The sequence below is a fragment of the Miniopterus natalensis genome, chromosome 17 (assembly GCF_054644295.1).
Source record: "Miniopterus natalensis isolate mMinNat1 chromosome 17, mMinNat1.hap1, whole genome shotgun sequence".
NCBI lineage: Eukaryota > Metazoa > Chordata > Mammalia > Chiroptera > Miniopteridae > Miniopterus > Miniopterus natalensis.
In genome coordinates this window covers 41,931,809-41,956,741 of record NC_142097.1, presented here as the reverse complement: position 1 = coordinate 41,956,741, position 24,933 = coordinate 41,931,809, and the positions used below count along the sequence as shown (strand labels likewise).

General features: G+C 56.2%; 2 protein-coding genes across 2 annotated transcripts; one reads left to right on the top strand and one right to left on the bottom strand.

The window, feature by feature from the left end:
- The first annotated feature begins 2,518 nt into the window (after window positions 1–2,518).
- CD300LB (CD300 molecule like family member b) lies at window positions 2,519–9,229 on the top strand. Its single transcript, XM_087825755.1, has 5 exons — window positions 2,519–2,558; window positions 6,117–6,446; window positions 7,487–7,550; window positions 8,170–8,387; window positions 9,066–9,229. The coding sequence occupies exons 1-5, from the start codon at window positions 2,519–2,521 to the stop codon at window positions 9,227–9,229; spliced, it is 816 nt and encodes a 271-aa protein (XP_087681881.1).
- Window positions 9,230–12,893: 3,664 nt separating this feature from the next.
- Window positions 12,894–22,166, bottom strand: CD300A (CD300a molecule). Its single transcript, XM_087825753.1, has 7 exons — window positions 22,106–22,166; window positions 19,335–19,676; window positions 18,554–18,650; window positions 16,286–16,425; window positions 14,418–14,464; window positions 13,891–13,989; window positions 12,894–13,025 (listed from the first exon to the last, which is right to left on the bottom strand). The coding sequence occupies exons 1-7, from the start codon at window positions 22,164–22,166 to the stop codon at window positions 12,894–12,896; spliced, it is 918 nt and encodes a 305-aa protein (XP_087681879.1).
- Window positions 22,167–24,933: the final 2,767 nt, after the last annotated feature.

Genomic DNA, 24,933 nt, shown 5'->3' with positions numbered 1-24,933 from the left:
CCCCTCGGAGGGAACCGGCTCTGAATTGCACACGCACCATCTCGTTTTCTTCGTGGCCTTTGCCATATATGTTCATACGTATTTCCAGAGTACATGCATATATTTTTAACAGTAAAGTTGTTACTTTATTTTATTTTTATTTTTTCCAGCTTTATTTAGATATAATTGGCATACAGCACTGTGTAATTTTTAAGGGCACAATGTTTCTATTCGATACGCTTATTTATTTTAAGTGCAAAATGATCAGCACTGTAGCGATAGCTAGTATCTCCATCACGTCACAAAAATGCCATTTTTTGCGTGTGTGGTGAAAACATTTAAGATCTATTCTCTTGCAACTTTCTAGTATATAATATAGTATTAGCAGCTATACTCACAGGCTATCCATTAGGTCCCCAGAATTTATAAGTGGAAAGTTGCGCCCTTTGACCAGCATCTCTCCATTTCTCCTACCCGCCACCGTAACCGCAGCTCCACCCCGTTTGAGTTCATCTTTTTTAGATTCCACAGAGAAGTGGCGTCATACGCTGCTTTCCTTTCTCAGCCTGACTTCTCTCACTCAGCGCCCTCAAGACTCCTCGGCGGTGCACTGCCGGCGAGGCCCCCTCCCTGCTTAGGGCCCAGTCACATTCCGCTCCGGGTACGCGCCCCGTCTTCTCTGTCGCCCCGTCTGTTGCTGGGCGCTCAGTGTCTTTCTGGACCTCGGCTGCTCCTAGGAGCGGGACGGCTGGATCGGATGACACTTCTCTTTTTTGCGTTTTTGGGGAACCTCTCTACTGTTTGTTTTTCATCATGATTGCACCACTTTGCTCCCCACCAACAATGCACAAGGGTTCCCTTTTCTCCACATTCTCGCCAACGCTTGTTGTATCTTGTTGGGGGTTTTTGTTGTTGGGTTTTTGTGTGTGTTTGTTTTGGTGACAGCCATTCTAACGAGTGTGAGGTGGCGTCTCCTTGTGGTTTTGGTTCGCATTTCCCTGCTGATCAGTGATGCTGAGCACCTTTCCAGGGACCTGCTGGCTATCTGTATGTCTTCTTTGGAAAAATGTTTGGTTCCTCTGCCCATTTTTTTTTTTTTTTTAACATATCTTTATTGATTTCAGAGAGAGGAAAGGAGGGGGAGAGGGAGAGAGATAGAAATATCAATGATGAGAGAGTCATTGATCGGCTGCCGAGCCCGCAACCCGGGCCTGTGCCCTGACCCGGAATCGAACCCCTGTCTCCTGGATTCTAGGTCGATGCTCAACTGTTGAACCACGCCCAGCCGGTTTTGTCTGCTCCTCATATAGTGTCTGAAGTTTTGCCCAGGGCACGAAGAATAACATAGGGTGCCAACCACTGCCCCAGGGTTCTGTTCTCAGGACTGCCAAGTGTTTTCTCTTTTAGTTCTCACGACAGCTTTCTCTCGCCCCCATGTGCTAGCGGAGAACCCCCCTCTGGCCCCCATGTGCTAGCGGAGAACCCCCCTCTCTATGAGATCACTGGTCGGCTCGCACACTTCTGGGCAAGTTCAGGGGATGAGCCCCGGGCGCACAGGACTGGTTCTGCTGGCCGCTCGGTGGCTTCCACCAGGTGCGTCCTGGGTCCTGGGCGACCGCAGCCAGCAGGAGCTGCAGCTTCCGTGACTGGTTTGGGTAAAGCCACGGCTGCCCGATACCAGCACCTCCACGAGCCTCTCTTGCCCTCCTCCTCCCGGCCCCAGGCCCCCGACAGGCCCTGCTGCTGCCACCTCCTGCAGGGCGCGGCCTCAGATGTGCCGGCGCTATTTGCAGGCCTGGGCTGAATGTGGGCACAGCCTCGCTGTGTGGTCACGCCGGAATAGAAGGTAACAGACGCAGTTTGCTGTGTCCTCACGGCACACTGGATTTCAAGTGATCATTTTAAAGTGCGGCCCCATTGCTCCCTATGGGTACGTGGAGGCAAGCTCCGATCATAGCAGCTTTTATGAACCCAACTTACAGATACAGAAACTGAGGCTCAGAAAGTTGAAGTTGTCCGCAGTCACATGGCTTGCAGGCGGTGCTTGGGGGGTTAGGGCGCAGGTCTGATGACTCCACAGCCTGCACTCCTGCGCTTGGCTGCTCCACCCGGGCAAGCGCATCTCCAGGTGTGCCAGCATCCCGCCCCCCCCCCCCCCTCGGGGTGGCCCCTGCTGCTGGGCAGCCGCTTCTGGAGCTGGCATGCAGACTCTTGTACTCCTTGCACCCAAGGCCCGATAGGCCAGGTGCCCCCTCCTTGAACCTTCTGCAGACATACCTCCCGGGTCCTCGCTTCCTCTTTCGTACCTAGTGGGGACCCGAGTGCCCTCTGACACAGACTTACTAAGAAACGATATTTTCGCTGAATAACTAAAAGCAGGAAACACTCGCTCTATAAAAGGAAGTGTAGGAGTTGGAGAAAGTCAAAGGCGGTCTGGACGAGCAGAAGGTACAAGCCGGGCGCAGGTGGGGCTGGGCAGCTGGCATCTGGGCGCGCTCCAGGGCGCGGGTCCGAGGGCGAGGCGCTGCGGAGCAGGACCATGAGGCTGCCGTCAGCTCTGCTCCTTCTCAGCCTCCCAGGTGAGTGCGGCGGGGCCTGGGGGCTCGGAGCTGCAGGGGCTGGGCAGGGCAGAGAGCCGCTGCCCGGGGTGCAAGGCGCGGGGGTGTCGCGTCTGGGAAAACGAGAGGTGGCTTTGTTAATTCATTTAGCAAAAGCGCAAGGGAGGTCGACTTCATGCCAGGCGTGCACCAGGCCCTGCGGACCTGCAGGAAAAAGAGAGATAGGGCTGGTCGTTAAAAAGAGCGCCCCGGAGGGCTCAGCGGGTGAGACATACACATGGACAGCACCGGTGACAGGGCACAAGAAGACACGGGTGGAGGTGTGCTCAGGGGACGGAGCTTGCACTGCCAGGGACACCAAGTGACACAGACGCTCGCACAGCCACACACATAGTCACACACAGTCTCCTTCATACCTCTCCCCCCACACCAGGGCTTCTCCCCAGACGAAGGCCGAGGCCCACCACGGTCCATCAGTGGCTTGGGGAGGGGACAGTGCCGTAGGGACAACACAGGGAGTCCCTCTTCCTCCCTCCAACTCTGCCAGTGAACTTGGAAAGGGGGTGACGTCGGTCAAGGATGAGAGAAAAGCCGCCCACCAAGGTTTCTCCTATAGGCCGCCGTCAGCCGCTGTGGGGTTACCTCTGCGATAAAGGGGGGAAAGTGGAGGGGTGGAGTCAGCGCGGCCCGGCTGCCGCCAGGACGGTGTCTCACCGGCTGGACCCCGCGGCAGCCCGGAGAGGAAGGGGGGCGCTGGCACGGGGTGGGCGCTCGTGCCAGTGAGGGAAGTGATGCGGGCGGCCAGGGCGGGACCTGAGCCCCAGAGGCTTCAGCGCCCGGGCGGGTGGCCGCACAGCGGCAGCTGGGACTCCTCGGCCCACCCCGCGCTCCCTGGGCGCCTCTGCTCTGAGCTCTCCCTGTGGCTGCTTTTGCCTCGTTTTAGGTGTCACTTGTCACCTGCTCTCAGCCCAGACACGGAGCTCAACCATTTCTCAATTTGGGGACAAGAGTATTCACGCAAGGATTTTGCACATGGAGCAAACTCTCCCGAAGGATTGACACGGGAGGAAGTTTACATCTCAGATTCACAAAAATGAAAAGCTGCCATTCGAGCAGCCTGATGCTTTTAAAACGCGTCAGCCCCATTCCCCAGAGTTCGGCTCCTCGCCACCGCTGTCCTGTGCTTTCCGCCCCTGCTCCTCCGAACAAACTCGAGAATTCACATAGGCCCAATTAATTGTTTCCTCCGTTATAATCTGCGTTCATAAAAACTCCCCACATGTTTTTGAAAATGAGCCGAGTCCCGGGCTGGCATAGATGAAGCCCCTGTTTCGAAGCAGCAACATCTCTTTTTCTGCTATTTGGATTAAGCCTCTGCTTTCTACTCTATTTTTCTTTGAAGAAAGCAAATGACCCTATCTGCTGACTCTTGCATTTTTTTAAAACGAAAATTTATTGATTGGTTAATTGATTTGAGAGAGAGAGGGAAACGTCAATGTGTTGCTCCACTTACTGACGCATCACTGGTTGGTTCTTATACGTGCCCTGCCCGGGGATCGAACCCGCAACCTTGACGCATCGAGATGATGCTCTAACCAACTGAGCCACCTGTCCAGGGCTTGCATTTGGTTTTAATGTACATCAATTGTTGTCTCCTAATTGATTCCTTTTTTATTTTTTTCAAAATTATCTTTATGGTTTTATTAGTCCATGATATTGCAAACATTTTAACATGATAGAAATGTGTGATTTAGAAAGTAAAATTTCCCTCCACAAAAACAAACAAACAACCACCTCAGCACTAACCACTGTTAAAGTTTAGAACATATATCTTCAGGTGTTTTTCCTACTCATGGGCTATGGGAAAAAACCCACAGAAATGGAATCGTACACCCTCTGTTAAGCAAGCTTTTTTGACCCGGTAATAAAATATCTGGCACATCTTTCCCAGTATTATCTGTGATTTGTCCTTTCCTTTCTATGTGTTGTCCAAGGGTTTGAAGGTTATAGTTCTTCTTAGATTCAAAAAGATTCTGTCCAAGACCTTTTAAAAAACAATCATAAACTTACCTACCAGGATCCAGTCACAGTGCAAGACTCGGGGGCCTGGGGTGGGGAGACAGAGCAAACCAAACGGGGGGGGGGGGGCCTGTTCTTTGGGACAGAGCCTCCCAGCAGGGGGGACAGACAGGGACTGCTGAGGGCAATAAGTGCCACGAGGCGCTGGGGTTCCTCTAAAGGGCCTCGGGAGCAATGGGAGGAGGCGGATCTGGTTGGGAAGGGGAGCGAGGCTTTGCAGAGGAGGCTGGGCCTTGAAGGGGTGGCCGAGGGTGACCAGGACATGGGAGGGGTTAGAGAGGAGGTTTCCAGGGGCAAGAAGGACATGAGCAATGACACAGCCGCCTGGGAGGTCCCAGCGGAATCAGGGAAAGTGAAAAGCGGGTGCGGGTCATAGGGTAGAGGGGGAGGCAAGAGGCGGCAGGGAGCGGCGCTGGGCGGGGAACTGGGGTCCAGGCTGCAGAAAGAGGAATGACAAATGCAAGCATTTTCAGTCTTTCTGAGATCGTGGGGTGTGGCTGCAGGAGCGGTCCTGAAAGATTAAATAAACTTTTTAAATTTTAATTAAAAAAAATGTTAAAAATAATTTTACTTTTCAGTTATAGTTGACATACAATATTATGTTAGTTTCAGGTGTGCAACATATGTATTAGACATTTACGTAACTTATGAAGTGATCACCCCAATAAGTCTAGTACCCACCTGACACCACACACAGTTATTACAATATTAGGTACTATGTTCCCCGTGCTGTACTTTACATCCGCTGCATGTGTGTACCACCCCTTTTTTATTCATTTGTCTATTGATGGACACTTAGGTTGCTTCCTGAAAGATTTTTAAGCGCTCATGGCAACTACAGACGAGGCCAGGTAGGGACGACGTCAGGATGTAGCTCTGGCAGCCACACGCAGAGGAGATGGGAGGAGGGGAGGAGTGGGAGAACCTCTCCAGGTGCTGCTACCTCCATTCATGACCAGATGAGCACCTGGGTGCCCCACCCTGGGGTGCGCTGGAGCTGCTCACACCGGTGCACAAGGACCGGTTCCGAGCCCTTCCCAGCTCTGTGTCCAGCGACAGCACACTGGTCACCTGAAATCAGCCACCACGGAAACTGGAAGTGCTACAAACCAGAGGTTTCCCCCCAGGGGGCTGGCTGTTAAATATTTACCCACACACCACTGGTGACGCTAGGATGTAAGGAGAGAGGGGTGTAGTCAGAGATCGGGTGAGAGCAGCACTGAGAGAACAGTGAGAAAAGTGCCAGAAAATCAGTGTCACGCGCTGTGAATATATCCAGGGAGATGAAGACCAAAGAGGCTGGAGGGTTGTCCCTCGGGGGGCGAGGGGGGAAGCTGGATGGAGGAGGTAGATATGAGGGGCCAGCTAAGGGGTGGCCAGAAAGGCTGGGGACGCTGGTCCAGTGCCTGGGCATCAGCCTGGAGCCATCTGAGCCCAGGGTCCCCCCAGGTCAGGCCTGGCTCAGGGGTAGGATCTGCATCCTGGGATTCTGTTTTTCAGGCTATTTCTCGATCCAAGCCCCAAAGTTCGTGAGAGGCCGGGAGCTGGGCTCGCTGACCGTGGAGTGTCGCTATGAGCACAGATGGCAGACCCACAGGAAGTGGTGGTGTCGAGGAGCAGACTGGGATAGTTGCCAGATCCTCATTCAAACCACATCATCGCAGCAAAAAGTGCAGGGGGACCGGCTATCCATCAGGGACAACCAGAGAGACGGCGTGATCATAGTGACCATGAAGGACCTCAGGCGAGATGACGAAGACACCTACTGGTGTGGGATTAACAGGATTGGGACCGACCGCGGGGTGCCCATCAGCGTGATCGTTGAGCCAGGTAAGGGCTTCCCCGTCTCTGCCGTGAGGCCCTGGTGCTCTGAACTGAGAGAGCGAGGGCTCCTGCTCCCCTCCTTCCACAGGCAGAAGGAAAAGGGCTGAGTCCGAGAACCAGCATGTGGGCGAGAGTGAGAGACAGACAGACAGATGGGGAGGGAAGTGAGAGACACTAAGGCAGAGTGGCCCACGGACTGTTAGGTCTGCAACCCGAGAAAGTCAGGGGCTGCTACTGGGTGGAGTCCAGAGAGGACCAACCAAGCAAAACCTGCCCAGGGCTGCCCAGTAGGGGAAGCCAAGATCTCCGGGGACACAAAAGAGATGATTAAGACATGCGAGCGGGGACCAGGACAGTAGGAAGTGCGCCCCATGCGGAGCTTTAGGGAGAAAGGCGTTGAGGGGTCTTGGGTACCAGCCTGGAAGGTGACTGTGGCCTCCAGAGGAGCCCTTTGGACTGCAGTGACCCGGAGCTCAGCCAGGAGCTACCCGGCGTGACCAAAGGTGGGGACCCGCAGAACAGAGCTAGGACTCAGATACACGACGCACCGTGAACTCTCTGTCCCAGGCTAGTCTCGGGGATCCAAGGCCAAGCTGCTCGCCATGAGTTGTCTGAGTCTCTCATGAGGTTGTTTCACTCCTAATGGGCACTGTTCACTGTTGAACCGGAAAGTGCCCCCTTATCCACCTGCCTTCCAGGGTGCTCCTTGCCCTCACCACCCCAAGAACTAGAAGCCCCATTTCCAGAGCCGCCGGTCCCCGAGCCTGCTCAGGCCAGGGGTTCCCCCGCACCAGCGGTCCCACTCAGGAGGAGGCAGAGAGGCTATGGGAAGACTGAGCTCGCCTGTTTAACTTTTATTTCTTCTTACCACGCCTGGAAATGATGGAAACGATCGACAGAGGGGGGAGAAGCCCAGGGGACTTCTCCAAAGAGGCGAAGCTTCCTGACCCAGGGGAAGGGGGGTCTCGTGGCGGGGGTGGTGGTGTGAGTCATGCACCAACCCCCGTCTGCGCCAATGACCGTTGGCCGACTTTGTCTGTGTCTAGGAAACCTGTCCTCTGGGAAGATTTCGAACAACTACATGGGGGTGTCCTCCGACTCCCTCATCCGGTGAGTGGTGTTGGTCCTTTCTCCTGCCCCTACCTGGGGCCTCTCCCATGGGGCGTCCGAGCCTGGGAACCCCTCTGCCCCTGTGTTGTCACACATCATAGCCAGCGTCAGGGCCCCAAGCTCCCGTCCCGTCTCACCCCTCACTCACCATGGCCCCATCCCAGCCCTCACCAGAAAACCGCTCTGCACCACGCTCCTCTATGAGCTTTTCCACCCCCTCAACAGAAAAAGCATCCGTGTCCTGGTGGGGGCCGAGGGGAGATAAGACACGAATCTCCATGACACAGGCACCAGGCCAACAGCGAGGACACAGTGAGGACACAGGCCACCAGCCTGTGCTGGGGGACAGCAGGCACTTCCACTGGGCCGAGGGGCATGCCAGGCAAAGGGGGGCCCTGGAGGGAAGCTGGGCCCGGTACCAAGCAAAACCAAAAAGCTGAGGTTACCTCTGAGGAGCCTCATGGCTGAGCCATTGAGGCGGTTCATGGGGGTCTTCAGGGTGGAGCCGCTGGGCCCAGGGTCACAGGCTTGGCTGGGCTGGCTGATGCCCCAGGGTCAGGGCACTGGGAGTGACAGGGCCTGGAGGGCCCGGGGCACTGACCGCTCTGTCCCATGACAGGAACCACTACGTGCTCCTGGTGTTTGTGAAGGTGCCCATCTTACTCATCGTGGTCGGCGCTGTCCTCTGGCTGAAGGGGCACCTGAGGGTCCCCGAGGAGCCATGGGAACAGCCTGTCTATATGAACTTGTCCTCTGACCCGGCCAATGACACAGCTCTTAGGCAGACAGACGAGACACTTTCTGACCTGGACCACATTTCCAGGGGAGACACGGACCGCAGGAGAGACACTTCCAAAACCTCTGGGTTCCCGGCTCTGCACAGCTCCCGGACACAGCGCAGACCCCTCCTGGAGCATCGTCTTTGCCTGGAGGGACAGCACCTGTCCCCACCTCAGATAGAAAACAGCGCACCCCATCCAACCAGGGCTCAGGGCTCAGGAGTTACGGGATGGAGCCCAAGTTCAGACTGTTGTGTCCTCCCTGCTGGAGGACTTGACACGGAGCTGAGGACTGCAATGCAGAGCTGGAGACCAAAGCGCAGAGCTGGGGACCGAATCACAGAAAGAGAGACAGCAGGAATGTGCGAGAAGGAAAGACAGAGACAGGGCCCGGGCCAGTCCCTGGTTCCTGTGGGTCCTGAGACCAGCTCGACAACCTCTAGGCCTGAGCTTCTGAAATATGTATAAGTTTTTAAAATGTTTTTTCTTTAGCTCATCAAGTTGAGTTTTGATGGCTCTTTCCATGAGCACACAGACTGATACACACACACACACACACACACACACACACACACACACACACACACACTCCGGGCGGGATCTGCCCCTTGGGTTCCAATGAGAACTGTCAAGCAGAGCTTGGCTAATACACACACTGTCCGGGGTAGGGAGAAAGACAGACATTAAATAAACTGGAGCCGGAATAGTGCTTTCCAGCACGCGTGTCTCCGTCCAGGAGCCTGGCTCAGAGGCTGTAGACTAGGACGGTCCCCGTGGCGGAGTTCCGTCGGCGGAGGTGACCTGGGCGAGCAGGAGCGCATCGCCCGTTTCCGAGAAAAGCTGACTTACGCTTCCCGGCGGCTCCTCCTCGCCGGCCCTCACTTCGGTGCAGCTCTGTGACCACAGAGGAAGCTCACCCAGGGCAGGGAGAGGCTGGTTGGTGCGGGCGCGATGAGAGGGCCCCTTCCCAGGACCGGGGACGTGGGCTTCTTTCTTCTTGAGGTTGGATATGTGCTGAATGGTGTTTTCTAAATAAATGAGACTGAAGGAAATCAGTTTCCAGCTCTTGCCTCACCTGTTCTCTGAGGCCTCTCTCTCCCTGGCTCGCATATCTGCTCGGCCTTGAGCCTTGTGGCTGGGTCTGCTTTGTCCCTACTGTAAGTCAGAGAATCAAGTCTCCACCTAGAATTAGGGTCCAAATGCAGCCCTGGCAGCTCTCCTGGGCTCCCCCTAAACTCAGGCTGGGAAGGTTAACAGGGAAGGGGCCTGGGGCTCCTTCTGAGCACCACTCTCCCATCCCCTTTCTGTGGCCCTGCGCCATCCCCATCCCTGCTCCTCATCTGCTGGTCCCCTTTCCTCAAACCTTTTCTAGCTTAGGAACCTGACACCTGTGGCCAGGCCTCTGCCTACCTCCTGCCACCCCCCAGCCAGGCTCATGAATCACGCTGTGTCAGCACAGCTCCATGACTGGGGCCAGCTCAGCATGGCCAGGACTGGAGGGGTCCTGAGCGTGGAAGTCAGCATTAGAACCCAACAGGTGAAGAGCTGTCCGGTGGAGAGCTCCAGGGGTGGCTTTTTGGGGAGTTAGGACTGAGGGTGCTGTTCCTGGTGGCGGTTGCACAACTTCGTGAATGTCCCTAGAACCACTGAGTTGTATACTTTAAGAGGGCAAATTTTATAATATGTCAATTCCGTCTTTTTAAAAATCACTTTTAAAAAGTGTAGTAGTGCCAAGGGTGAGAAACTGTCCTGAACAAAGAGCGTGATGCCAACCACAGACTGTTCGGTGACGGAACATGAAGGCGGCCCGTGAGGGGGTTGGTCCGGCCGAGGAAACCAGGGTCCCGTGGCCCGCCCAAGGGGACAGGCCCATCCTGAACCCTCATGCTGCTCACGCACGGTCTCTCCTTGGGGTCACCCGGGTGACCTCATCGAATCACTGTGCTGGACCCAAAATGCCCTGGAAAGGAGAAAAGTGCGTGGGAGGGAGGGCAGGAAGAGTCCGCCTCGGGGCCAGTGGGGGGCGGGGGGCACACTTGCACCGCGTCTGACTGTAACACCGTGTAGCGGTACACGCCCCACTTTCAGGACGGCCATCCCGCCGTCCTTATGGGTGGCTCCGGGAGGAAGACAGGCAGGCGCAGCTCCACTCCGAGGTGAAGAAACGCAGCTCGAGGAAGGTGACATGTCTATTCAGAGCCTGGTCCAGATCCCAGCTCTGTGCAAGTAGGGTGCACTTGGGTGCATCCCCTCGCCTCCCCGGGCCTCAGTTTTCCCACCTGTGAAATGGGTGATGCATGAGCTCCTCAGTCCCTTCCGGCCCTGACTTTCCCTGACTGAGTGCGGACAGGATGCCTGCTCCCTGACTCCTGGTCCAGCTGGTCCAGGCCTCTAATCCAGGACCAGCCTGTGCTGCTTCTAACTGAGGATTTGAGCTTGGAGGACTTGCTGCCCCAGATGTCTGTAGGTAGATAGACAGTGGTTTCTTCTGACATCAACCTCCTGAAGCTCTGTCCCCAGGAAGAAAGATGCTGCCAACGACCAGCGTGGGTGCAGGTGCTGTCCCCAAAGCCAGAGACGCGGGAAGGTGAGGATGGTCTGCTTCTGCGGAACCGAAGAGCCCTTCGGGCAGCTGATGTTCTGCAGGCGACTTTGATCTTGAATTCATTCCTGGAGTGCTAGGTGGCCGTGTACCCTTGTCAATCAAAGCTCCCTGCCCCTTCTCGGTAACCATCACCCCTTCTGTTCTCTCGCCTCCCTGATTCACCCACCTGCACACAGTACCTGATGGATGCGAGTGCCATGCTCTAGTTAATAAGCAGTTAGTGTCCGGACGTGGCTGTGAGACGCTCACTGTTACAGCTTGTATAAGGCGGCTGAGGTCACCTCAGTCACCTCCTCACTCGGCCATCAACCACCACGTGCTGCTGGGCTTGCTAGAAGAGAGTGACTGGTCACGCTCCCTCAAGGTTTGCCCTCACCTGGTGTTAGAAGTGTGTTCTGGGTTCCTTTGCCACAGGTGGCCCAGATTTTGCAGTACATAGGTCAAGGGGAGAGGCCAAAGCGTCAGATTCAAAGGACCTGGGAAGAGTGATAAATCAGAGTCGACAGCAAAGAGCTTCCTGCCGGTGAAAATCCGGATGAGGTGCCTGGAAAGGCTCAGAGGCAGCAAAACTGCACCGGAGGCGGGTGGGGGTGGCGAGAGCCTTTGCAAAGAGCTTACTTTCAATGGGACTGATCTCTTCGAGGTTTTCCATTTGGGGTTTTCCTCTAGTAATGGGTTGATACGTGTTAATAAAACATTTAAAAACACTTCTCAGAAAATAAGAGTTTGCTTCGGAGCCTGGCAAGGGAGAAGGCACCGAAGGGCCCCTGGGCCCCTGTTGGTCATGGGTCAGGAAACTGAGGCTCAGATGGCCTCCAGTGACAACGCAGGCCCTGGAGCAGGTGAGGGCAGAGGTGAGATTTAGGACCTGTCTCATCTGCCCCCAAATCTGTCGCGCCAACCACAGGTGGGGGGGCTGTGCTTTCCTTTGACATTCTGAAGTCAGGGTGGGGAAACCCACAAATTAGGAAGAGAGAGTTGGGTATGAAATAAGGGAACTCAAGGTTGGGGGAAATTGAGGTGCGTGGGGTTTATTTTCATAATGACATCCAAGGGGTGGATGGGTAGCTGAGGAGCAGCTTTCGAGTCCTTTCCCCTATTCCAGGCCTTCCCTTATCAGTCACACTGACCTGGAAGAAACAATTCCTTCTGCGTTGTTTTGTTTGGCTGGAGCAAATAAGACCAGCTCGGGGTTCAGGATATGTGGTCCCAGATGTGGCCACAGGGTGGAGTCACACGGCTGTCTAATCGCTACCTCTTGCTCCAAGGCTGAGCCATATCAAGGGGTTTGCCTTGGACCCCCCAGCTTCTCTGTGCTCCCCTGGGATCAAAGGCAGGAGCCTTCTTCAGCACAGGATCAGAGGTGGTGGCAGGCGTCGTTTAAATAACGTTTCTTCTCTCTTAAGATATTTTCAACTTTATTGATATATTAAAACTAAATTATATTAAAACTAAATCTGTCTAAGAGTCCAGGGGAACTGAGGACACCGCCCATGCTGGGTCGGGGGCCACGGGCAAGCCTCGCCTCCAGCCTGTCTCCTTACCGGGAGCTGAGGGGTCCCGATCTCGGGGCCTTGGCGTTCCCCTGGCTCCCTGCTGGTCTCCCGCTCACCCCCCAGCAAGCCCGACACTTCCCCGGGGTTTGACAAAGCCACCCGGAGGTGCCATTCCGTGCCAGCCACATCTCCCGGCCTCCCACGGGACTGAGCTCCCATCTCACCCGCGGCTGGAGTGAGGCAGAGGAGAAGACGGAAGATGGGCCCGCAGCCGCAGGGTGGAGGGTATCCCGCAGGTCTCCAGCGCAAGAGGCACGGCCCGCAGGAGCCCGCGGCCCTGCTGGACGCTGTGGAGGGGAGCAGGCTGGGGCTCGGGGGAGGGGGAGGGGGAGGGCCCGCCCTGGGCTCCTGGTGGCCTGGGCTCCTAGCAGAGCGGGCTAGGTGGGGGGCTGGAGGCCCAGGCTTATGTCCTCTTGATCACGCTGTACTCTGGCTCCTGCTGCGGGGGCCTCCGGGAGGGGCTCTTGTCCTCAGCATGCTGATTCTGGGCATTGAAGGCCACCGTGGTGTAGTGCAGGTCTTCCCTAGGCGCCTGCTGCAGAGAGAGCCAAGGTTCAGGGGCAGGCGGGGGAACCTGGGACCCCCAGCTTAGGATGGGGATCCAGGACACTGGAGAGGGCCGTGGGGAGGCTCCACCGCACGGGACGGGTGGGGGGGGGGGGCTCTGGTCTTCCCCACTGTCCTGCCCTCTTTCTCCTAAAACGACTGGGCTCCCAGACCCTGTCCACCCCCCGGCTCCACCCCCCTGGTCAAACCACAGCAGGAAGCCCCTGGCATCAGAGCCTGGGTCCCTGAGATCCTCTTTGAGATCATCAGTCCCCAGGTTAGGAAAGCAAGGGCGTTGCAGTCCCAGGGCCACAGGCCTGATGCTTCAACCTCTCCCCCACCTTCTCCACCAAGGGCTCCTTGGCTCTGACTTCTTCCACTAAGGAGGGGGGTGTAGTTGGGGGGACCTGGGGGGCTTCTTCCACTATTTCAATTCACAGTGACTGCCTCAGGATTGACATGCAGCAGGTCATTGATAAGAACCCGAAAAGCAGAGCTGGTACCAGAGACGATGGGACCAAAACAGTGAGAAATCACAGGCTTTAACACTGGGTCTAGGGTACATAGTAGATGCTTAATAAGAGCTGTACTTTATTAGCTGTCAGGGTCATAGTCACCAGCCACCTGAATAGCCCCTCATCTCCCAGCCCCCACCCCTATGCCCAGCCACAGTGACACCAAGCCCTGGCAAAATCTACAACTGCCTTACTTTCTGGGTGGCTCTGTCCTAAGGAGACACAAGAGCACCAAGCCGGCCCCTCACTTCCCTCTCTGCCTGCTGCCGCCCCCAAGGTGATGCCTCTGGCAGAGCCCAGGGTCCCCCCAGGAGCTGGGGGCCGGGGCCTGGCACTCACCACCATGCTGTATTCCACCTCCGCCTGCCACGGTTGCACCGTCTCTCCCTGAGCGGGCCACGTCTGCAGCTCCAGGTTGGCATAGCAGGGCTCACTCTGCTGGGTGGCCCGGGGTGGGCAGGAGGAGTGGGGCTTGGTGACTGTCCACAGAGCCCCTCCATGGCCCACCCCAGAGAGGCCTCTGTCCCTGCCTCTCTGAAGACATCGCCCCTTCCCTCTATACTCCGGGCGCCCCAGCCTTCCTGCCCTGCCTCCCACCCCCACTCTACTCCTCTCTGAGCAATGTCCGAATGCTCCCCAGGTCCGCACCAGGCTGGAAGAACCCCCCTCATTCCACTTTCCCTGGGAGGGTAGGAGAGGGGACAGACTGGAGAGCTCAAGACAAGACCCAGAGGCCTGATCTCCCAGGCACGGTTCTTCCTGCTCTGGGCAAGCGCCCCACTCCTACCCTCACTGATCCAGCCAATGGGACAGTCCAGCTGCCAACCCCCTGAGCCCCCCAGCCACCTGACACTCCTCCTGGGAGCCTTTCTTACCTCGCTGGGGTTCTGGGGTGGCTCCGAATACCCACCAGCTAAAGAGACAAGGGGACAGGGAGGTCTGTGCCAGAACAGGCCAGGGTGTGTAACCCACCCACACGCCCGGGAACTCTGCCGTCAGGGACTTTTAGAACATTAATAGCAGGGAAAATAATATAATGTGTTAAATGCAAAAAAACAAACAAAACAGGTTTAAAAGAGAAAAAATGGTATTTCAAGAAATATGTGCATAAATAGGCTTGGAAAAAAGACTGGACGGCCATCCCACGAACGAACGTAGCTGGTTTGCTCTGGGGGTGGGCGTTTTCCTCCTTACTTATTATGGGAACCACATTTCCTCCTGTGTGCTTTCACTCACTTTTGAATTTTCTACAATCATGTACCCCTTTTTTAAAAGGGGAACTTTTCTAGGTGAAAGGGCACTGCTGGGGATCGCTGAGACCCACAGATCTGAGACACTCCAGGCTGGGAAAACCCCCTGTAGGTAGGCAGAGCCCACGTGGGAGCTGGAGCTTAAGGAGGTGTGGGGAAGCCATGTGGGAACAGAGGGTGGGGAAGAGGCAGTGGCTGGGGCCCCCTGGGCTCCTAAAGGCCCGAGCCTGCTGCCCCAGAGGCTGGGCCCCAGGAGGGCGGCTGTGGTCCTCCCAACAGGGCCTCAGCAGGCACCAGCTCCCGTGGAATTGCACCCTCCCCGCTCACCCCACGCTCACTGCAGCCTCACAAGGCTGGACAAAGATCCTGGAGAGCCCTCTGCTCCTGAAACCAAGAGCCCTTTGCACAGAGGGGAGAAGGCTCACACTTTATCTCAGGCAGAAGCCTGCACCCTGCAGGTGACTGTGGCCGCCAGGCAGCAACGAGGCCACATCATCTGTTCTTATTTAATTCACTCGCCACCCACTTACTGAGCCCCAGACTGGGTACTGAGTGCGCCACGTTCTCTCTTTTTCTGTTGTTGTTAATCCTCGCTGGAGGATATTTTTTCCATTGATTTTTTTTTTTTTTTTTAGAAAGAGTGGAAGGGAGGAAAGGGGGTGGGATAGAGAGAGAGAAACATCGATTGATTGCCTCCCTCAGGTGCCCCAACCTGGGCTAGGAACTGAGCCCTCAACCCAGGTTTGTGTCCTTGACCGGGCATCAAACCTTCGACCCTTTGGTGCGTGGGCCGGCGCTCTAACCACTGAGCACATCGGCCAGGGCCATGTTCTCTCTTTTAATCTGAGCTCAGAGGAGAGCAACCGGACCACAGGATGCCTGGAGCTTCCTGGGCACTCATCGCGGCCACAGATATTGAATAATTAATGCATTAATTCAGCGAACACTGTCTGTGTGCCTTCTCCAGTCATGGGCCCTGGTCTTAGGGGGTTGCACCGGCCGGGGGAGGCGGGCGAGGAAGCAGGTGGTGACGATTCGGTGCATAAACGGCTATGATGGGGGAGGTGCAGAGTATACCCAGGAGGCCTCCCGGGCTGCGGGACAGAGGGCAGGTGCCCAGAGCGAGCACAGCAGGCGAGACTGGTCATGGCCTTGCAGCTGGCAAGAAGTTCGGCGCGGCTGCCTTTCAGGGTGCCAGGACGGGTGGGAGGGGTGGGCAGGGCCAGATTGTGGAGGGCCCAGATGTTTGAGGGTGGGGGCGGGGGTCACGGCAGGGTTTTAAACAGAAAAGGAGCGCTGCTGCACTGGCAAGCACCCCCGTGGGGAAGGCTTCCCAGGGACCCGCCTCCCACAGCCTGTATCCACCATACCGGGGTCACCTGCTCTGGGTGACCCTCTAGAGTCACCCAGGATGTGCAGTCTGAGGGCATGAGTTTGATGCTCACCCTGGGGTGGGGGGCAGAGGGGGCAGGGAGCTAACTCACCTTTGTTCCGCCTCCGGACCATCCTCCAGGCCAGCAGGGAGGTCCCCCCCAAGAGAAGCAGCAGAAGGACTAGCAAGGTAAGCAGCAAGTGGAGCCTGGAGGGGAGACGAGGACGGTGGAGGGCGGGCCAGGCACCTTCCCTCCCAATTCCCCCGACCCCCCACAGCGTGCTCAAGAGGCTTCCAGCCCAGCCCGTGTGGCTCAGCGGTTGGGCATCGACCTACGGTCAGGGCACAGGCCCGGGTTGCGGGCTCGATCCCCAGTCGGGGGCGTGCAGGAGGCAGCCGATCAATGACTCTCCCATCATTGATGTTTCTCTCTCTCTCTCCCTCTCCCTTCTTCTCTCTGAAATCAATAAAGATTAAAAAAAAAAAAAATTCCAGCGGCACTTTATTCAGATACAAGAAAATATGAACCCTAGTTTTTTACTTAACAATACATCTTGCAGCTCTTTCCATGTCAGTACACATAGAAGTCCCTCGCTCTTTCTCACAGCTGCATAGTATTCCACGGCCTGGACGGACCATCATTTAATTAACTCGTCCCTTTTAACGGGCGTTTCCAATTACAAATATTGCTGCAAAAAATCACCTTGTGGCTCTGCCACTGCACACGTGGATGGGCAGCAGCAGACTTACTGCCACGAGTTGGGGTTCGGGCCCCTCACTAGCTTCGGCCCCTTTTCCCATCCTTCGTTGGCATTCATAAACGTCTAGTCTATTTCTTGAAGACCCACCTCCCCAAATTACCTAGGCTCCGAGCCCCATGAAACCTAGCCCTGCCCTCCGTGTGCGTGCAGTCAGTATCTGGATGTGGCGTGTCTGGGACCTGAATTTCACCTTGCTGGGGTCACCTGCTCTGGTGTTAAGATTGTCACTGACGTGGGCAGGAAGCTTGTGGGAGGGCTGTCACCTGACTGGCCTTTGCCCCTGGCTTCTGGGAGGGGGGTGCTCACCCTTCGGGATTCTTCGTTACATGCAGGCCCCTTGCATCACCCCCGAGGTTAGGCTAAGAGACGAGGTGGCACAGGATGGGGGCTGGACACCAGAAGGAGCAACCCCGTGGTTAGCGGTTTGGGACTCTGAGCCCGCCTGACCTTCAGGGAGGCTGGGAATTGAGTTCAATCATGTGGTCAGTGACTCAACCAATTGGTCTTTGTAATGAAATCAAATAAAAACTGGACACCAGAGCCTGGAGGAGCTTCCTGGTTGTTAAACACATCGAATTCCAGGGGGGTGAGGTCCCCACCGCCTGGGAGAGGGCAGGGAGCTCTGCACTCGGAGCCCTCCCTGACCTCACCCTACATGCTCTTCTTCGGGCCAATGCCCACCTTTATCCCTCGTGGTCGAACTGTGACCGTAAGCACAGCGCTTTCGTGCCTCCTATCAGCGACCACCAGTGATCAAAGGCAAGGGGGCTATGAGAGCCCCCAGATTTGGAGCCAGTGGGTCAGAAGTGCGAGGGCTGGGGTTCCCCATGGTACCCAGACATCTGAGGTCAGGCAGTCCTTGGGGACCGAGCCCCCCACCTGCAGGGTCTGTGCTAACGCCAGGAGCCAGCGCCGGAACTGAGTCACAGGGCACCAGGGAGTGTCTGTGAACCCCAGAAATGGCTTAGGACAGCATGCGTTTTTCTGGAAAGTCTATAAATGTTGTCGGATTCTTATGAAGTTTGTGACCCCCAAAAGGTGAAGAATCTCTAGTTTAGAAGGAAGAACCTAAGGCTTCAGAATCACAGAACCCTGCTGTAGAAGCCCAGCCTGCCTCTTGTAGGTACATCACCTGGCGAAGGACGTGAGGACATGAGTTTGATGCTCACCCTGGGGAGAGGTTAAATTTGATGCTCACTTAACCTCTCCAAGCCTCAGTCTACTCATCTGTAAAGTGGGAGTATTAATTGCGAGGGACATAGTGAGCAGATGAGAACACTCCTGGGAGGTTTAAGCCCGAGCCTGGGGGGATGACACCAGCTCTCATTAAACGTTACTTTCCTTGCATCCCCCCCAGCTTTTCTCCCCTAGAAGCTTCTCTCAGACCCCAAGGCAGGTCCAGTGTGGACTCAACAGCCCACACTGGGAGATGCAGACCTCAGCTTCTGCCTGGGCCTGGCGCAGAGAGAGCCCAAGGCTCCAGCCAGCAGGGGCTTGACTCCCCACCACACACACAGCCCCACAGCGGGGAAGAAGGTGGCCCTGGAAGGAGGTGGCCGCCCAGAGCTCCTCCTGAGGAGAGGGCCCATTTCTAGGACCTTGGGACTAGGGCGCCTTACCCGGAGCCTGGGCTCGCCTGGAAGTCATCCTGGATGTTGGCGCTGTGGGTGATATGGGTGATGTCGGTGATGTGGGTGACATTCGCTGTGGCCCAAGCTGTGGACACAGTTGGAATTTTGGCCGTGATTTTTGAGGTCTTGTCTGTAGTTGACATTGTAGGTGATGCTGATATTGGTGCTGGTGCAGAAACACAAGTCAGACCCAGGGGTCTCTCTTCCGACTCCACCACCGGCCAACACCTTTCCGGTTTGACTTCACACGAGGTGTTCACCCAGGAAGCCAAAGTCTCCCCAGGTCCGTCCTGGCAAGTGAGCATTTCCTAATAGGCTGGGCCACCGCCCCCAAGCGTCCTGATTCCATCCTGCCTAGGTCACCTCCGCACCCTGTCTCGTTCCCCGCCCGCCACCGCCACAAGCTGCCTGCCAGAGGCGTCGGCTTAGCTGCAGATCTGACTTGTTAGAGCTCCCACTGCGCTCAGCACCGCCAGCTCCCAACCTGCTGACCCACGGCGTCTCCTCTCCTCTCTCTCCTTTGCACACTCTGCTCTCGCGGCCTCCCCTTCACCTGACAAACACCTTCCCATCCCTCAAGACTGAGCACAGGTGCCAGCTCCTCCAGGAAGCCTCCCAGGCAATCAATCTCCCCCCGCCCCACTCACACGCACACGCTCGCGCACACAGTTTGCTCCGAGTCTCTGATCTGACCCCCGCCTCAGCTATTCCCACCGAGACTCTTCAGGCAGCCTGGAGCTGGGACAAGGGGGGGGTGCGTGCGGCTCACCTGGGATCACAGACACCAGAACCTTGAAGGTGACGTCCCAACCTATTTCTCGCCATGTTCTATCGATCCCACACCAGTATGTGCCTTCATCACCCTTTTCGAGGTTCTCCAAGGTCACAGTGAAGGTGAGGTTTGCTGGATCGTCCCTGATGGACACACGGCCGCTCCTCGCTTCTCTCTCTGACTCTGTGGTCTCCACAATCTTCTTCAGCAGTGACGGACATCGGCCTTTGCACCAGTATTTCTTATGTTCGGTGAACTCCGCCTCGTACTGACACTGCACGCTCAGGGATCCCCCGACGGTGCCCGTCACGTGGCTGGGGCCGCTCAGCGACAGACAGCCTGGAAGACACAGTCGAGTCCTGGCTCCTCACCACATGGGCCAGGGTCGGGGAGCCCCAGGTCACCCCATAGGTCTCCCCATTTCACATCAGCCAGATCACATCTTGAGAGTCCCCCCCTTCCTCTCCATCACCCCAATATTTTTATCACAGCAGCCTTTTCCTCCAGACCCTAACCTCTTTTCTTGCTTTCCTGCCCACCCCTCATCGACAAGGGGCCTCCCACCCCCAAACTCGCCAGGACCATAAGAACTCGCCCCCAGCACCCTGATCTCCCCAGGGACCCTCAAGTAATATTTCAGGGTGCGCCCCCCCTCCACCCCATTGCACCTCTATGTCCATAGTGCCCTAACTACCAGCTCCTGTCAGTCCCTCTACAGGCCGCCCATCAGGACCTTCTGCCCTGGCCTGGGTGAGCAGATGGCCCGCAGAGAAGGCCCTGTCACAGGTGTGACACTTACTGAGATGCTCACTAATGATTGCAACGGTGAAGTGAAAAGGGCATCAAAGGAATCTGGGTTTGTGTCTCAGCTCTATGACATATCAGCTGTGTGTTCTGGGGCAGGCTACGTAACCTCTCTGAGCTTCAGGCGCTTCCTCTGTAAGTGGTGAGAACTGGCAGGCCTCACCTTGCAGTTGGGGCACTGAGTGAGATAATGGGTGTAAAATGCCTGGTAGATAACATTAGCTTGAACTATATGAAACTGCTGATATCCAACTGTTTTTGACCAAAAAAGTGGAAATTCATGTGATTCAATCTAACAAAAATAGATAATCCTCTGTCTAGCCAAATGAAGGAATGAAAAGAGAAAATAACCACAGATACAGAGAAAATGCAGAGCATGAAGAGGGGACTGCCAGAAAGTCTCTACAGATAAACATGCAAACTGGGCGAACGTGTGATCTGCTAGAAAAACACAAATCACTGAAGCTGAAGACCAAGCGCTTCATAAATGCAGGTCCGCTCCGGCCCTCCTCCATCATCCAGGACGACGCTCCGGCCCCGCGTCCTCGCTCTCTTCCCTGCCTCTCCTCAGCTGTCCCGCCTTGTCATCTTTCTCTGCCCGGGTCCCGGCTCCCCCCCCCCATCTGGGTCACCCCAGGACCCCCACCTACAACACCCAGCCCTGCCTGTCTGTCTCCAGGGTCTGACTTCCCCTCTTTGGGCCTGTTCTGATGTGTCCTCTCTCCCCTACCCCTCTCTCTCCCTTCCTCCCTCCCTAAAATAAATTTTTTTAAATGTTCAAAAAAAGAAGCAGCAGAAGCAAAACCCCGTTTCCCAAGTTAGTTCCCTCAAACTTTCAAGCAACAAAGCGTTGCAACTACATTTAAGCATTTGCAGAGAGCACAGGAACAGGAAAATCCCCCGGTTCTTTTCGTGAAGTCAGCGTGATATATTGAGACTAAAATCTGGCCAAATCTCTTAATATAATTCACCACCTTAATAGTTCAAAGGAGAAAGTACAATAATCTGCACAGGTGTTGAAAAAGCATCCGGCATCTGCTGCTGCTGATCTTTAAATGCTTCGCAAATAGACACAAGTGGATGCATTCTTCAGACTCAGTGGGACACACTGGACACCTGCCCTGGTCAGGGACAAGGCAGGATGACCGTGCCACCTTGACGCAGGGCGTCCTTAGCCAGCTCGCAATCAGTGAGAGAAAGTAACTAGAGGAGCAGGTCTCGGGAGGACCCGAGAGCTCTCCGGGCCACGGATCCATTCCCTGAAAACATGAGGACACCCGGGAGGCTCAGTAGACAAACAGTGGTGGGAGGCTGTTTGTTTCCAAGTTAATTCACAGAAAGTCATAGCTTTCCAACAGACAACTAGTTAGCAAATAGAATGGAAGAAAACATGCCATTTATGAACAAAGCAGCCAAAAAGATGGCAAATATTCCAGGAATAAACCTAACCCGACTGCAGGACCCGTTGGAGGAGGCACAGAAGATAAATGGAGGGGGTCCTTCCCTTTGGAGAGAGTCTCCTCCCCTGCTTCCTCCCCACAGCCTTCCCTCTCTGCCCCCTCTCCCTGCTGGCCCTTGGGCCCCGTCCTCTCAAGAGGCCCTGCCTGCACACCTCCGTGTCCCTGAGACCATGGCCTGCTCCTGCCCAGCCCCCACGCTTCCTCCACACCCTGGAACCCGTGAACCAGGAGGGCGCTTCCCATCAAAACAGCCCCTCCGGTGCTCAGGGGGGCCACTCTCGCACCCCCTGCTGTGCCCCGCCTCTCAGCCTCCAGGAAAGCCCCCCCTCCGCACCCACCCCTCGCTCCTCCTGCTTCTAGGAGTGTGGTCCTTCTGTCTGTCCATCGCACCTGGTGGACTGAGTGCGCCCCATCCTGAGCTCAGCGGGGACACCAGGCTGGGGTTGCTCAGGGAACACCTCCCACAGCCCTCCTCCCGCCGACCCTCCCCTGGCAGCCCCTCACCTGGGACACAGAGGAGCAGCAGGGCCGCCGGCAGCCAAGGCGCCAGGGCCCGCGGGGTCATCTCTGCAGCGGGTCACAGGCAGCAGCACCCGAGGCCGGCTGGAGCCAAGCCTTTGGGCCTCTCCACTGGGGCGGGCCAAGTCCCCAAGCTCCCACTTCTGTTTTTCTTTGTGCCAGTGCTTCCTTGTTCAGCTTCTTTTTGGTTTTGTTTCTAGAGCTGGTCAGGAAATGGAGGGCTTCGAGGGAGCAAAGCCTGGGGGACCGGCTGAGACACTCCCGAACCGAGCCCACCCCCACTAGCTCCCAGCTGAGTGGCGGGTTCTGTACATATTTCCAGTGAGGAGACCACCCCCCCACCCTGGTTCTTCCACAGCTCTCAGGCCTGCGGCTCCCTTCTCACATCCCCCAAGGCCACAGGGCCAGACTTCCTTCCAGTGGGACCCAGTAACTGCCCGCACCCCGTATCTTGTGGGTAGATGGTCAGGGCGAGACTCAGGGGGAGGAGCCCTGGGCAGCACTCATAGTAAGGCCCCCCTGGGGAGCTCCCTTTCCATGAGCCTCCAGCTCAAGGCCCAGACCCCCAAGTTGGCACAATAACCTCAGAGTCCCTGAATTGTTCTAGTCTTGGAAACGTGTCCTCACCATGCCTTGAAGGTCCTTAGGCCTTTCTTCCTGCTCAGGCCTCCACTGGACCCAGCTCAGGGCAGGACATGGATCAGGGACTCAGCAAGCCCTTCTGGCCACAGGAGCATCTTCCCCAGAAGAGTGCAAGGGAACCAAGGAGACGTGCTGGTTCTCCTTCTGGAAGGTTCTGCAGATAGTTTGGTAGGGATCGGGAGGATTTCTGTAACAGTGCAGTCATAGGTTAACTAACACTGTGAAGACCAAACCTTGAACTGGACAGGAAAACAGGAAAGAGGCACCATATCTGGTGGTTTACTCGCCAACTACTTGTCAAGTTTCCCCAGAAACGTGTATCTTGCAACTCAAGCCCCAAATGGCATGGCTATGGGTGTGAATGTCAAGGTTAAGAGAAGTCGCACCAGACTGAGAAGCAGGGGGCCTGTGGTTCATCCGCTTCCCTCTGGCATGACCATGAACAAACCTGAGGCTCCTGTAAACTGTTGATAATGATAGCTAATCTATGGAAATAAATAGTATACTACTCAAATGGGAGGTAATAATGTCCTTCGGCCACCCCACCCCCGCCCCGCCCTGCCCCACGGAGTACATCTTTAATGAAAAGCAACAGGAAAATGGAATTCAATGGTGAGAAATAAGCTTTAAATGTAACCTATGGGACCCGGTTCTCCTTGGGAACATAGACACACCTGGACTATGGTGGAGAGAAAAGGGCCACACCCATCCCGCTCACCACAGCCTGTCCACAAACCCCAAGGAACAAACAAAATGACATCAAATTGCCACATGATGTCAGCAAATTAAGGAAGTGGCCCTCTTCCTGCTGCTCCCTGCTAACCATTGGCAGACATGGGAAGGCCCACCCAGGGTGCAGGCCTGAGCCCCTTTTCTCAAGCAGACTCCTGCAAGGCCTCTCCCTGGGTTAGGAGCCTCTTCCCCACTCGGTGTCCAGTGGGGTGGGTGTTGCTGGTGCCAGGTGGGGGCTCTCCAGGCAGATTTACAGCAGCTTTGAATCCAGCAAACTGTAGGGGCCCCAGAAAGGATTTGGCATGACTGAGTTGTGGGCTTCTGGGCAGAACTTCCCTCTGCAGGGTAGCGCAAGTTAGAGCTGCTCTCTCTCCATGGCAATCGGTGGCTCCCCACAGCTCACTCTGCCTCTTCCTCTCTGAGGGGCTCAAGTGTGGCCTAAAGGTCACGAAGCTGCATTCCAGCCCCAGCAGTGGAGTGGGAATAGCCACATGAGGCTGCAGTGAAAAGAGCTTAACAGTTGCTGGAGCTGTTGCTGAGAACACCTACCACCAGCCAGGTGCTTTGGTTCTGGTTGAATGGACAGGACTTGGGCATTAATAACTGCATGATCCATAAGGCAAATGAACCCAGTGAATGAGAAGTAGTTGGGGGAGGGGCGGCAGGGAAGAGGGACAGAGTGCTGAGACCTGGTTTCCCTCCCCAGGAGCCTGGGGAGACCAGCGTCGATGGCCTGGCCCTGCTCCCATCTGGCCTGTCTGCCTCTCTCTAGACGCTGGGGACTGCCCACACCCCGCCCTCTTGCCTGTGTCTGGGGAAGCTACCCCAGCATGGCTGGACGTTTAAGACAACTTGAAAACCCCTTGCTCTGGTGCAGCACTCAGGCCACAGCCAGCTGGTCATGATGGCCTGTAACATGTTCTCCCTCCGGGTCCTGGGTAGGCTGTGGTGCAGATGGAGAGGAAGAGGAAACTGTGGGTGAGCAGATGGATAGCAGTCCCAGCCAGAGCCCCAAGGGCCCCCACCATCCACCCCGGACAGGGGAACCAGATTGAGACCTGCTCTGATGGGGGCCTGGGGAGCTGCACCCATGGGGGCAGCTCCGGAGGGGAGCACCCCACCAGTCATGGGCCCGTTCCTGACTCTACCTGGAGAAACGGTCTTGGGGCTCTTCAATATCCCAGGCACTGGGGCAGGCCCTTCAGGCCATCTCCTCAGAAGACGCCCTTGCTTTCTCCAGGCCTCCCTGAGCCCTCTCCCCTACCCCTGCGCCCTTGTCCCCTGCAACGTTTATTTCTGTATTTAATCACTTACACTGCCTCCCTTCTCTTGGTAAGACTTTAAGACTCCACAAAAGCGGGGGCCACACGGGGCCCCCACAGCCCCAGGCTCATGTGCCCACTGCACTTTCAGGGGAGAGGGAGCCAGAATGGCAGATA

Bases quoted from the DNA above. Each gene is read 5' to 3' on its own strand.
- CD300LB (XM_087825755.1), top strand. From the start codon at position 2,519: ATGAGGCTGCCGTCAGCTCTGCTCCTTCTCAGCCTCCCAG. The intron at 2,559-6,116 runs GTGAGTGCGGCG...TCTGTTTTTCAG, and splicing joins GCTCCTTCTCAGCCTCCCAG to GCTATTTCTCGATCCAAGCC. The intron at 8,388-9,065 runs GCAGGAGAGACA...GTCTCCGTCCAG, and splicing joins TTCCAGGGGAGACACGGACC to GAGCCTGGCTCAGAGGCTGT.
- CD300A (XM_087825753.1), bottom strand. From the start codon at position 22,166: ATGACCCCGCGGGCCCTGGCGCCTTGGCTGCCGGCGGCCCTGCTGCTC. The intron at 16,426-18,553 runs GTAAGGCGCCCT...GGGAATTGGGAG, and splicing joins CAGGCGAGCCCAGGCTCCGG to GGAAGGTGCCTGGCCCGCCC. The intron at 13,026-13,890 runs GTGAGTGCCAGG...CTCTCTCTGCAG, and splicing joins AGGTGGAATACAGCATGGTG to CAGGCGCCTAGGGAAGACCT.